The 13,779-nt window shown below is 37.6% G+C and overlaps 1 protein-coding gene across 1 annotated transcript in view; it reads left to right on the forward strand.

Annotated features, from left to right (window-relative positions):
- The window catches only part of Itga1 (integrin subunit alpha 1), a 160,877-nt gene that overhangs the window by 81,483 nt on the left and 65,615 nt on the right, over window positions 1–13,779 (forward strand). The window contains exon 7 of the mRNA XM_008832940.3: window positions 11,076–11,224. Within this exon, the coding sequence (XP_008831162.1) occupies window positions 11,076–11,224 (149 nt within the window). The remainder of the gene's footprint in view (window positions 1–11,075; window positions 11,225–13,779) is intronic.

Consider the following 13,779-nt stretch of genomic DNA (forward strand, 5'->3'; position numbering starts at 1 on the left):
TTACAGCTTTAACATATTCAGTAACACACTCCAGAGCAAGAGTACATCTCTTTCACAAGTAGCTGTCAGTTTCTAGGTTCACAGTTGAATTAATACAGTTATACAATATTGAACTCAGTATAAGCCTTGCAAATTTCATGATTATGGTTAAACTTAAAATTTGACCTTTCTTCAGTGAATTCAGAGAAGTCCATTCATAGAAAATTTAGAAAAATATTTGTTTATCAAAGATAGGTACTGAAGAGCATGTTAATCTTTCATGTGGTCTCAAGTAATTCTTTTCAAAAACAGAATTTGCATTGACAACCATTTATTTTTCTGACTGATAACTAATGTAATTTAAAGAAATTTGATTTGCGGTGGTTATTAGGTTTTGTTAGCTTGCTTGCTTGTTTTTTTAAAACATTCTGCTTTTATTGATTCACAGAAATAAGTTCTATAATTTTTCTTTCTTCTTTGTCCTTTCTCCCTCGTTCTTGAAAAGAAAAAATATTAAATATGTTATATGAGAGATTTCTCTAGAAGTTGGAAAGATAGACAGCTACAAGTAAACAGGATAGAAAACAAACAGACAGCTCTTATATAGCAAAGGTGTAAATACATTAAGAATGGAGTTGAGGGGATGGAGAGATGACTCGGTGGGTAAACTGCCTGCTTTACCAGCATGATTGCCCGAATTCAGATCCCCAGCACCTGTGCAAATGCTGGGTATAGTGGCAGATATCTGTAACCTCAGTGCTAGGGAGATGGAGACAGGTAAATCCCTGGAGCTCATTGGCCAACCAGCCTAGCATAATTGATGAGCTCTAGGTTCAATGAGAGATCTTGTCTCAAAAGATAAGGTAGAGAGCAATCAAGGAAGATACCCAATGTCAACGTCTTCCCTACACGTTTGCGCACGCATACACCCCAAATAAAGTTAAATGATATAAAAAGAATAGAAGATCTGTGAAAATTTCTCTGTATAAATCCAGCTGAGCCCTACAGTGATCCTATACATGTCCCACTGAGCCCTACTGTGATCTTGATGTATTTGTAGAGTTGGGATACATAGCGGAGTAGTGCCTGAAATATCTGTAGAGCCAATAGTAGTATCTGGATGCTGCCAGGCAAGTCAAAGAAGACATGGTTGTGCTGGGTTCTGCCTTTTTCCCTAGAATTTGTTAGAACAAAAAAAAAAGTGTGTGTTTCCCGTGAATCACTGTGGGTCACTCAAACCAAGAGCTAGCAAGAAGCCATGCCAGGTACTACCCATACAGTTCTGGAAGTGAGTGAATATATCTGCTGAGCAAAGTAGAAGACCTCTGTAATTCCCAGGAACTGAGGTCATGAATTGCATCCAATTCAGGACAAAGATGTAGTGAGACATCTCAGTGAAGGGAGTTCTCCAAGGAACCCTCAAAACAGTGGTGAGTGGTAGACAGCTATCAGGTCCCAATTCAGCCTAGGATAGTACCACTCATGTACTTATCTTGCCAACCCTGTCTCTGGAGAGGTCAGAAATTACAGTTAGCAATCTAAGAGAAACAAGGAGAAAAACAAAGAGAAAGCTTGTCATGCTCTTTCTCAACTACTGGTTTCTTGCCTCCATTAATAGAAGCGAGAGAAAGATTAAACTACAAATTAACTTGGATGCTCTGTCTTATCTTTGTTTTACTCTATATAGAACCAAATGACATTGTTGCTACATGATCTTTTTCCTTTTAGGCTGCAAATATCTCAATTTTGTGCACAGTTTAAATTACAATATAGTACCTTAAAATAACAGACATCTTAAAACTGGAGATGCACAAAGCAGTAAGAACTCTTTGCTCAACCGAGGATAACAGAAGAATTTACCCCAAATAAGTGTTAAAGGGGTGATGAGCACTGAAAAGAAGGTTGCATGTTGCTTCTACCTCCTGAGGTTTTGTTTGCTGTGCTGATTACAATTACATACTTGGCAAAACAGAGAGATTAACGATACCTATTTTCTGCGGTTACAGATTTGTCATTTAGTAACTGCAAACAATGATAGATCATCTCAAAGATATGAAGCATTTCTCAAATTCACAGTTATTCCAAAAAGTTGAAAGTAAAGAAAGATTAGGGCTAGAAGGAGGGACCAAGGGAGGGAAGACAGACAAAAATGTTTACATGAATATTTCCGTGTGACAATTTTTATACTTTAAGAAAGTGCAACAAAAATGACGGAAACATACACTATAAACAGCTACTCAGAATTGCTTCCATGTTTCTGTGTGGCCCCATTAAGACTTTTGCAAACATAGTCAAGGGACTTTCGCCAGCCAGTTTTTTACCTAAAACAGAGTAAAGGCTATAAAATTGCCTTTTAAAAAACTACCTATAAAAGCAAACCTGAAACACTTGGAGCTTGCCATAAAAGATATGATGGTATAGACATGGGGTCTTATTGATCCTCAATATCTAAGCATAACATTGTTTTTAATAATAAATGGGAAGGATGTAAATATGTCAAATGTGAGTGCATTACCCTAAATAAAACCAGTAAATTGTGAGGCTTGATATAAAAGTGAAATATACTAATGGAACAATGTCTAGATCATTTCCATCAGGAGTGTAGCACAGCACTAAAGTAGGTGAAATGAAAGAGAGAGATTAATTAAATTTTAAGAATATTATTTATCTTTCTTTTTACTGCACATTTTATGGCCATTTCCCTAGAAGCCTTAAATATGGCACCCATTTCATTGTTTTTATATCCCAAAAGAAGCGTGAGTGAGCCCTGCAACCATTGCCTTGTCAATCAGGCTACGTTTCTGTGTGTGATGCACAGTGTGAGGTGAACTTCATGCTTGCTGGTCTTCTGGTCTGCATTCTTCCCTATTGTCATCCAACATGTACCTGAATAATCACTCCAGAATAAAATTCAGCATTTCTTTACCTAAAAATCTCCTCTAGTTGCCCTCTAAATAATATGTATATTTCAGGTAGACATAGAGACACCTGACCATCAGGCCCCAGTCATTGCCAGTGCACCCTGCCTCCTCAGGGATGACACCTCACTCACTCTTCAGCCACTCCTGAGCCCTTCCCTACCCTGCCCTGTCCACAGTGTGCTAGACTCTCTCTGGAATGCCCATTTCCATCCAGTCCCATGTGCTAGGAGAATTTCTTAGATCACGTCTTATGTCCCTTCTCTGTAATTTTCCAGCATGATTTCACCCACCCAAAAAAATGGCTCTGCCTTTCCATCTTCACGCCCTCAACCCCTGCTTGTGTCACTTCACAGTGTTTCTGTTTGTTTTATAGATCTGTCTCTCCTGGTTGGCTGAAAATTCTTTGATGACAGGATTGTGTCTTCATTCTTTTATTTCTGGAATGCAGTTTGGAGTTTTATACCTTGCCTAGCACAAAAGAATCAGGTCAATCATTCATGGCAAATGGAATCCTACTAGTTCCTCTTATAGTAAAGTTCGTGTTGTAGTAAGCTCTCCCTCTGCTTCATGAAGACAAAACCCCTAGGCTAGAAGGTCCTTGTGTGTAAGGGACTCTTGAGGGGGAGGAGTGGAGGCACTTTCAGGATTTCAGTCTTGCTCTGCAGGTGTTCACTTATCTGGCCCCATTTGTCCCAGCAGTGAGTTTTCCCATTAGCCTTGCCCTTCACTGCAGATAACAGTACTTGTTGTCATCTCTCGGGTCTGCATTTTTGTGTCCAGATCACATTCATTGCACCATCTTTCATCAGACAAGAGGGCACCTAAAGATATGTTTTTGCTAGATCCTCTGTCTTTACCGGTCAACTTGTGTTTCTAAGAACTCATTTCCTTAGAAAATGAACATCTAGCTTTCAATAACTCTTACTTAAGTTCCTCTGCATTGTGACAAAAGATTAAGCCTGGCTTTAGCTAGCATGGCTCCAGAAAGATTTGTGCTGACAGCTAGCTCCAATTGCAACCCGTATTATCACCACATTCGTAGCCTGACTTAATCATGCAAGAAATAAGTTGCAGGGCAGGACTTCAGTGACATCTTTAATAAAAGAAAACACATAGTGGTCAGACACAAAGCCTGAGCTTTTGTCATATTAAGCAGTTATGCATCTTACAGAAGAATGGAAGATCTCCTGGGTTTACACTATCATTACTTCCCTGATGAAACTACTAATTTGATGTTGATTACTGAATGACAGCCCAGAAACTTCATTCACACAGAGCATTAAAATTTAGGCACTAGTGTTATAACTGCTCCAACAACCGGAGGTGATTATTAATTCTAAGTGAATGAGTAATTCCATTCCTTTAAAACTTCTTTGATTCAACATCCTTAATAGCTGTTTTAAATGCTTTTTTCTTCAATTCCTTTGTCATTTGGGAAGTATAATAAATCGTGGGTGTGACTTGGTTTCATGACTGCATGATCAGAATGGCCCTTCTGTCATTTCTAATGGCGTCCTTCCTTTCTTACGCATTTACATTCACTTGCCTCTTTCTTCTCTTGCTCCAAAAGGAATGAAACCATTTGGATAATTCATTTATTCTAATTCGACAAGTACTTTTGAAGTATCTGTCTGATCAAATATCATACTAGGTGTCATGAGCAGGAAAGAAAAGCCACTAAAAATGTATTCCTCTTCTAAAGAAACCAAGAAAAACCTCCTGCTTAGAAAATGAGGAAAAACACGTGTATAACTACATGTGTAACACTATCACAAATAAAATAAAAGTCAGTAAAATAGAACAACATACTGATTTTCACAGGTAGATAGGTGCTATTGTACAGCAGTGTTTCCCAAACTACAGTATATAAAATAATGAGGATGTTCTTCACAAAAATATTCCCCCGAGACTAAAATAGATCATGTCTTTCTGTCAATACATGATTTACAGCATACACCTTCATGTCAAAGATATGGATAGTTTTGAAACAATTTACTTGTGCATGTGATGAGAGCAATTGGGGACAGAATTAAGAGGAGAGTCAGTATGTCTGTCTCTCCTTCCTTCCCTCCATCCCTCTCTTTCCCTCTTTCTCTTTAAACACACTTTATCTGGCATCTTGGTCACCTGGCTGTGGGTACCTGTGCAAGCCAGGTGGAAAATGGATGTTTTAGCCTCATACCATTTGAAATACGTGGAGAGAGGCCATGGTAGGGTCCTGCCACAGAGATGCAGGTTTAGCTTCTTACTCTTTGTTTTCCAAGATTTTGGAATTATTTTTTAAAATCTGAACTATTAATATAGGACCCGAAAACTCCCTGAGAACAAGGTAAAAGGATATTAATTTTTAAGGACCTACCTGAAAAAGGATTGTACAACTTGTCTTTAAGTGGAGAAATACAGCAAATGTCACATAGAAGAAAAACCCATAGTCAGTGAAGAGTCTGCTTTATATTATAGCCTGAATCAGCTCTTAGGTTCTCTTTGGTATTACACTGGTTTTGTTGGTGATGTTCTTATTGTTTTGTATTATTTTGCTTGTTTGTTTTCAGTTCTTTTTAGGTTGCAGAGTAATTTTATATTTTAAATATTTGAGAATCCTATGCCTTGATTTCCATAGTGGCCATACCAGGTTACCTTCCCATCAATAATGCTTAAGGGCTCACTTTTCCCCAATTCCTCTCCAGAATTTTTTTTTAATTTTTTATTGAATTTTTGTGATTGTCATACAATATTGTTTGATGGTATTTAGACCCTTTCCCCTATCCCCCACCCAATTGAATGAACTCTCATATATATGTATATATATATTATTTATATGTAATATGTATAATATTTATATATTGTATACGTTTTATATATATATATTAAATGTAGCATATAGGGTCTTATTTGTATCCCCAAATATCCTTCCACTGGGCCCACTGGGCCTCAGCTAGCCTGGAACTCACTAGTAACAAAGTGACTTTGAAATCCTGATCCCGTCTGCTTCCACCTCCTTAGTGTTGAGATTACAGGCCTACACTGCTGCCGAGATTTGTCCTTAGGTCGTCATTTCATCCCTAGGTCTTTTGTTCTACTTAATCAAACTCAAACCACATCTCCCCAGGTTAAACAATGTTTCTTCTGATTACTTTACGCTATCAGAATCCATTGTTACTCTATTCATTCACTCTTGCCGATGCGTATTCTCCTGTCGTTGTTCATGCAGGAATGTCCACGTTGAGCCTTGCTGTTTCTTTCAGCTGTCAATTTTGCTTCCTTTTTTCACTTAGCAAAAAAGGCCTAGAATCTCCCTATGCGCATCACAACTCTCTACTTAAATTCTACCCTCTGATTTCTGTGCATTCCAATGCCACTGAACACTTCAGGTCAAATATATCATTGGTTGTTTTTCATTCTCTCAATTTCTAAGTGGCTTCCTTTCATTACCATCCTGACATCTGCTCCAGGATCAAGACCATTTTGTTCCTTTCCATAGGATTTTTCCAATCTGTTGTCTGCTCTTTACCTGACTGGATGCTCCTTCCTCTGCGAGGCTTTTTGATGTGAAGCAGTGAAGTTGTACTATTCTCTCTCCTCTTGATCGCTCCCAACATATCTTCATTGCTTGACTCGTTTTATATTTTAATTTCCATACATATTTAACTCAGCTGCCAGTTCATGTGTATCATGCTTATGTGAATCTTTCATCTGCTTTAATTAGGAGCCAATCTTGAACTGTATTGAATTGGGTCTCATCAGTATTGAAGATATCATTACATATGTGTATTTTTATTTGACCCTTTCCCATAATAAAAATAAATGGTCTCCTTTCTTGGTAAGGCTCACAGTGGACTTAATTCTTTCTAGCTTCTAAGGAAATAAACAGCCATTTTCACCCAGCAAGCTGCACGAATGTCACCTCCCCGAGATTTGAATCCCCACTACCTCCTCTTCTCCTTTCAAGCACTTCTGGCTATCTCTCTTTTTCTGTTTATCATTATGTCTCTATTATCTCAGCTTTCCACTTGTTTCTGTGAAATGTTCCAGTCATCTATTAGGAACTTATGGGGTCAACTGTGAGCAAAGTGGCAGGAAGGGATAAGGCTATCAGAAGCCATGACACAGTCCATGCCTTCTACCCTGTCAGCCCCTTCGAACTTACAGAGCAATTGTGGAGATAAAGCATGCACATGCATAGCTGAGAATTCACAAGGTCGCCTGCGTGTTCTGAGATGGGGACGGTCAATGTCAGAATGGGTTATGTTGATAGCTAAGTGGGGAAAGTTTTGCCAGGAAAGTAGAATTGAATCTTACAGAATGAACAGAGGGACATGGGAGAACACTGGGAAGGCTTCACACTGGACAGGACGGAGATGAGATGAATAGAGAAGGTACAGACAGACTGTTGGTGCTGGGGGAGGGGGACTAGATTTTAACTTCTTAATTTTTAAAGGAAACTTTGTCTCTTCATTTTTAATAAAAATAAAATATGCCATATTAAACTACTTTTTTCAAAGTCTCACTGATGTCAGCAACAGAGAATGGTTGGAGGTTTTGGACAGGGAATTGATATTATGGATGCATTATTTCAGTTAATAGCTCAATGATACATAACGGACTCGAGGAGAGTGAGCATAGTGATAACAACCACTTCTGTGGACAAGTTCAAGGCCCTGATGTCTGCTCTGGCCTGTGAAATAAACAAACAAAAAAGAACAATAGCTGCCTGAGGTCCAAGTCTAAGAAAGGAATCACTTGGTAGTAACTTATTAAAGAAACGCTTCCAGTAGAAAACAGGGAAGGACTGTGGGAACTGAACAGCAACAGAAGACAAGCGCAGGTATGGTTTCAGGCGACCCGCAGGCCTCAGCTCCATTCGAAAAGGGACCTGCAGCTTCAGGACAGGTACTGGTCTGCTGCTCTCTGCACTTAGGCACTGCTGAAGGAGAGCAAAATAAGTTTCATTCTAGGACGTTCTGGTTCTTTAAACTTGAAAAAGCAAAACAGTTTAGGAGCCCATGGCAGTCAGTTGAAAACAGCTTTAGGTGAGTTAATTAGAAGTCAAGCATGCAGAAAATACGAAGAAACTGACAGCTTTAAGTTCACTTATATTTCAGTGTTTACAAGGAATAAGCTTATAGAAGTGCGACATGTGTTAGGAGATAAATGATAGAAAATAGGTAGATGATAGATGATAGACAGACAGACAATAGATAATAAAAGATAGATTATTGATAGGAAGATAATGATATATGATTGATAGATAGGTGATAGGTAGATAGGATTGATAGAAGATAGATATGATTGATAGATGATAGGTAGATGATAGATAGATAGATAGATAGATGATAAAATATAGATTATAGATGATAGGAAGATAGATGATAGATATATAGATTAGATAGATGATAGATACATAGGTACATAGATGCATAGGTAATAAATATGTGAAATCTAAAGCACTTATCTTTGACTTAAGGAGATTTTGAACTTTTTAGTTTTTAGTGTGAAGATAATTTGTTCAGATGATCCAGCATTCACAGCAGATTCTATAAGAGATGTTAAGTATACTGTAAAAATAAAAATAAAGTACTTAACACTTCCCTGGTATACAGCAGTCTGGTTTTTTTGCCATGCCTATCTACCTTCTCTTGTGTGAGTTCTTCAAATACAGCTGAGATAAATCAACTCCTTCTCAGGGAGTTAACCACTTTTGGCTACAATTTGATTGAAATCAATAAATGGGAATAAAGTATGCTCATTAATAGAAAGTTGTGTGACCATTGGACAAGACTCAAATGTGCAGCCAGTTTGAGATTCATTTAAAGAAAGGGAGATATATTGTGATATATAGTAACACACTATATATTGTTTTACTTCGGTAGCAACAGTCAGCATTATAGAATTACATACAGAGAAGAAGATACTTGGGTTTAGCTAGAGTTGGAACTTAGCCAAGTGAGTTAATGAATGAAAAAAACAGGGTTAAGGGAGTTAAAATTTTGCAAGTAAACAATTACAGTAATTATAACATGGAATCTAGCCTTTAAAAAAGTTTAAGTTGGGCTGGAGAGATGGTTCAGCTTTTAAGAGCACTGGCTGCTCTTACAGAGGACCTGGGTTTGGTTCCCAGCACCCAGCAGCACAGAGGCCAGGAGAGGGTGTCAGATCACCTGGAACTGGAGTTACATATGGCTGTTAGCCATCATGTTAGTGCTGGGAACTGAATCCAGATCCTCTGCAGAATCAGTCAGTGCTCTTAACTCCTGAGCCATTTTCCCAGAAGCCCCTACATTTTTAATAAGTAAATAAAATTATTAAATTTACCAGTTGTCATAGGGTCTTGATGTGATCAAGAAATTGATGACTTAGACGAGCTAGACAAATGAGCTGTATTAATGGTCAGGGAGGAGAACACTTGGAATTGGGATTAAGGGACAACAGCTCTTCTGGATGAAAAAGTCAAGGATAAGAGCTTGAGATGTAATACATGAGGCAGAGGAACAGATTCTCAAAGCTGAGGAGATCAAAGGAATGAGAGAAGAAGCTTGTCAGTATTATTACTAGTAGATGCAAAAGTTTCCAAGAACAAGATAGGAATGGAGGTGAGAATTTTCACATTCCTTTTATGCTATTGTTTAATTAAACAAAACATGGGAAAATAAAAAGAAAACAATCTGTAAGATGTCTAAAATAAATGAACAATTACCTTCCACAGAATTATTTATAAACCTTGGTGTTTATAATTAGGCATAATAATTATCTAAGTAACAAAATCACTTCAATTTTATTTATATCAAATATTTGTATTGGCTAAAAAGTGAAGCTCTCATGAATCCCTCTTAATAATTAGTCAGAGGCCCCAGAAGTACTAATGTAAAGCTGTAGAATTATTGGAGAAAGTGCAATTAAAAAAAAGCTATAATAATTGGAGCTCGAGAGATGGCTCAGTGGTTAAGAACACTGGCTGTTCTTGCAGAAGACCCAGGTTAGAATCCCAGTACCCACATGGCAGCTAACAACTGTCCATAACTCCAGTCCCAGGAGACCCAACAGCCTCTTCTGACCTCCGCGGGCATTGCACAACAGGGGTGCACTTACTTACATGCAGGGAATACATGCATGCACATAAAATAAAAATAAATATTTTTTTAAGTATGTTGGATTTTTTTTTTAAAAGCTATAATACTTAATTAAAAGTCAAGGAACTAACCTAAATTGGAGTCATGGGCGTGTCCTCATTAATTTTTTAATGCTTTGTGTGACTAGTTGGCTGTATACTACCTTTACTGACAAAGGGAATTCTTGTCATCTGTTTTCAAATTTCATAATATGTAATCTTGAGACACATTTTAAAGGATTGGGTGAAAGATATGTCCATGGAGGAACAGTGCTAACCCAGACACAGAGGAGTAGAGCACATGCTACTCAGCTCATAATATATGCCTCGTCTCACAATTATGTGGAGTCCCTAGTTTTCTTTCCTTTATTCCATAACTGACTAAGCAAATGTAAGGGAGAATTCATACGTTCTATTTCTTTTTCACAATATTGTCAGTTTGTCTATGAGCACCAGTGTAGCTCAGCACCTCCTTTTGACTAATACACACTGGCAGAGCAAGGTGGTAAAAGACTGGAGGGATCCTAGCAGAGGCACAGTTTTGACATGTCTGAGATGAGACTCCTTTCTACCTCTTAATGAATTTTGTGTTTTTCTCCTTCAGTGCTGAGAATTGAACCCAGGGCCTCATGTATGTGAGGCAAGTCCTCTACCACTGAGTTATAACCTCAGCCAAGGAATGATTTTTTTAAAAAACTCAGTTTCTTCATTTATGGAATGTAATAATTTTTTACTATAATTTGAACTAGTCAGATAAGAAAGTGTAACAAAAAAAGGTATTAGGATATAGTGTTTTGTGCTCTGTGACCCTACTGGAATCATTCGGTAAAAAATAGTGACTTAAGAGACGTCTAATAACAGCAGTTTTAGTTTTGATGTTTGGACTGCTCATATTCACAGAATGGCCATAATGACTGCTATCGAAGTAGAAGACTTTGTGTACTGATAGAGTTTTAAACTTCGGACTTCTGAATATCCAAAATGTATTCATCTCATCTCATGTTTAAACTCAGGGAAAATGAGCAGGGAATTCTGCTAGATGCATAACTGACTGTGGCTTGGTATTTCAGGTTGGAATTGTACAGTATGGAGAAAATGTAACCCATGAGTTCAACCTCAATAAATATTCATCGACTGAAGAGGTACTTGTTGCAGCAAATAAAATAGGCCGGAGAGGTGGCCTCCAGACGATGACAGCCCTTGGAATAGACACAGCAAGGTATGGATTAAAAAACAACGCAGGGGCCAGGCATGGTGGCGCATGCCTTTAATCCCAGCACTTGGGAGGCAGAGGCAGGCAGATCTCTGTGAGTACAAGGCCAGCCTGGTCTACATAGTGAGTTCCAGGCCAGCTGGGGCTACAGGGAGACCCTGTCTCAAAAAGATCAAAAAAAATAAAACAAAACAAAACTAACCTAAAAGACTGTGCAATACAAGGTTAATTATTTTTGCCTTTGAGGGTTTGGTTGAATGTTTAGCTTGACAGTATTTAATGCCATCTTTGTCTAAATTACATCTTAAAGATTTTATAACAGCCAGGTTCTTCAATAATGTAGTCCCATCACCTTCCTTATCTTTTCCTAGTGTCACAGGCTCTAACTGATGAGGAATCAATTGAAAACTTAGCAATAGTCTATTGAATTATGTTGTTGGGGACTAAGGCTTAATATTAATTATTGTTTCCATTTGATTTTTATTTCCAATTTCTAGGAATATCAAAGAATAGATTAAAATATAGACCACATCTACTCAATTTATCTATTGTATCATGTCTATATGTCTTTAGCACTTGATTTAGGATTGTTGAAACTTCCGTGTGTGTGTGTGTGTGTGTGTGTGTGTGTGTGTGTGTGTACAGGTGCATGCAGAGGTCAGTGCACAACCTTAAGTGATATGAAGTGACATTCTTCAGAAGCTGTCCACCCTTTTTTTGATCCAGGGTCTCTCACTTTCATGGAACTCACCAAGTAGACTAGGCTGTCTGGCCTATGGAGCCCAGGATTTGCTCTGTCTCTGCCCGGAAGTGCTGAGATTACAAGCATGTGTCACCACACAGCCCAGCTTTTTTTTTTTTTTTAAACATTGGTTGGTGATTAAACTCAGGTCCTCATGCATAAGGTCAGCACTATACTGACTAAGATATTTCCCCAAATGCCTAATAAGAAATTTTAAGAAGCCAAATTAAATGCTGTCTTATCTGAAATAATTTTCATTGCAAAGTTTGAAAGAAATGAAAAAGTTTTCATCATCTTTAACACTTTGTTTCTGTCCTTCCTTTTACATCTCTTTACTTTGTGGTTAATTTTGTTTTATAAGAATCTACAACTACAAGCTGTCTTCTCTTACAAATGTAGAACAGTTCATTTCCTACGCTTTCTTCAATTTCATTTGGTTCTTACCTCTTGCTATTTTTCCCTTATTGTTATCAACACTAACAAATTTCTAAGCAAAATCAATTTCATGAGAAACCTAGTAAGTATCTTCACTCATTTTAAGAATCCTTCTGTTAAGTACTTAGAACTTCTGGATGCTCTGCTGATTTTGAAGAGTTGATTTTCCATGGTCACACTCCACCTGCCTGCAAGAGTCAAAGCTGTAAGGAAGCTCAAATGGTTGCTATAGGTTCTACAAAGAATGGGTTGGATATCCAGACATTTAAAATTTCTTGTGCAGCTTTAGACTCATGAGTGTTAGGCAAGCATATGGTTCTGGTTTTAAGGGAATCATAAGAAAACAAACACAAGCAGATGGAGTAATTATACATTTACCTGCATACAGAAGCACTAATTTGCATGCACAAGAAATGCACGTGTGCAGACATTCTAAATGAGCTCTCAGTAATGACTGAATGTGACCACACATTCAAAGTAAATCAGTGTGCTTTGACAGCTCCAAGCCTGTGTAAAGAGTTCTATGTTTTCCAAAGGCAACTGCTTTAAAATGAATATTCATCTTTGAAAACTAATTGAAGAAACATTTTAGCTGCTTCCATCCCTATATAAATGTCACTCTAAATACCATGGTCCTATATGAGGCTTGCCCACATTTCTCAAAGAGTTTAGCTATAGAGAGAATTTAGTGCATTTTAGATGTGCACAAAAAAATCTGTAATGATATTGTATCACTGTTTTTCTCAAACATTAGTTTTTTGTGTTTAAGAAGTTTTAATTGTGTTGTATTCTTAGATTCCATTACCTCCGTTTTCAGAGAATTTGCTCATTTCAGTTCCAAATATTCTGATGTTCCTTCCTATCCTAACGTTTTATTCCTGTCAGTAAGTTACAGTATTTAGTCATAAAGCCAGCGTACTCCTACTGCCAAGAAATTTTCCTGGGATAGCTGACTTTTTTTAAAGAAAGGGGGAAATGTTGGGAGCTTTACTATTAACACAACCTAATGCATCAATGGCTGTGCTAATAGTAAAGCTCCCAACAGGCGAATAGGAGCACAATGCTTACTTCTAAGAAAGGACATTAGAAACTGGTATTTTAGACAAAGCTAATTCCTTAAGGAGCATATTTGAAATATAAGGTTGTGCTTAAGAATTCAGCAATTAGCTGTTCTTCTGTTATATAAAGTCAGCTCTGGCTTCAGGGCAACCAGATTTTTCTCTAAGAAAGAACTTTTAATCATCTTCTTCAGCTGAAGTTCATTTAGTTCAGCTATGACCTTGATTGTTAAGGAAACTGGCAAGTTTTGGCAATCCCCTAAGCAATTAGAATTGAAAAAAAAAAAAAGACTAAATCTCATATGATATTCATGTCCAAACTTCTT

This window comes from Nannospalax galili, unplaced genomic scaffold, assembly GCF_000622305.1.
Source record: "Nannospalax galili isolate Female #2095 unplaced genomic scaffold, S.galili_v1.0 scaffold235, whole genome shotgun sequence".
NCBI classification, from domain to species: Eukaryota; Metazoa; Chordata; class Mammalia; order Rodentia; family Spalacidae; genus Nannospalax; species Nannospalax galili.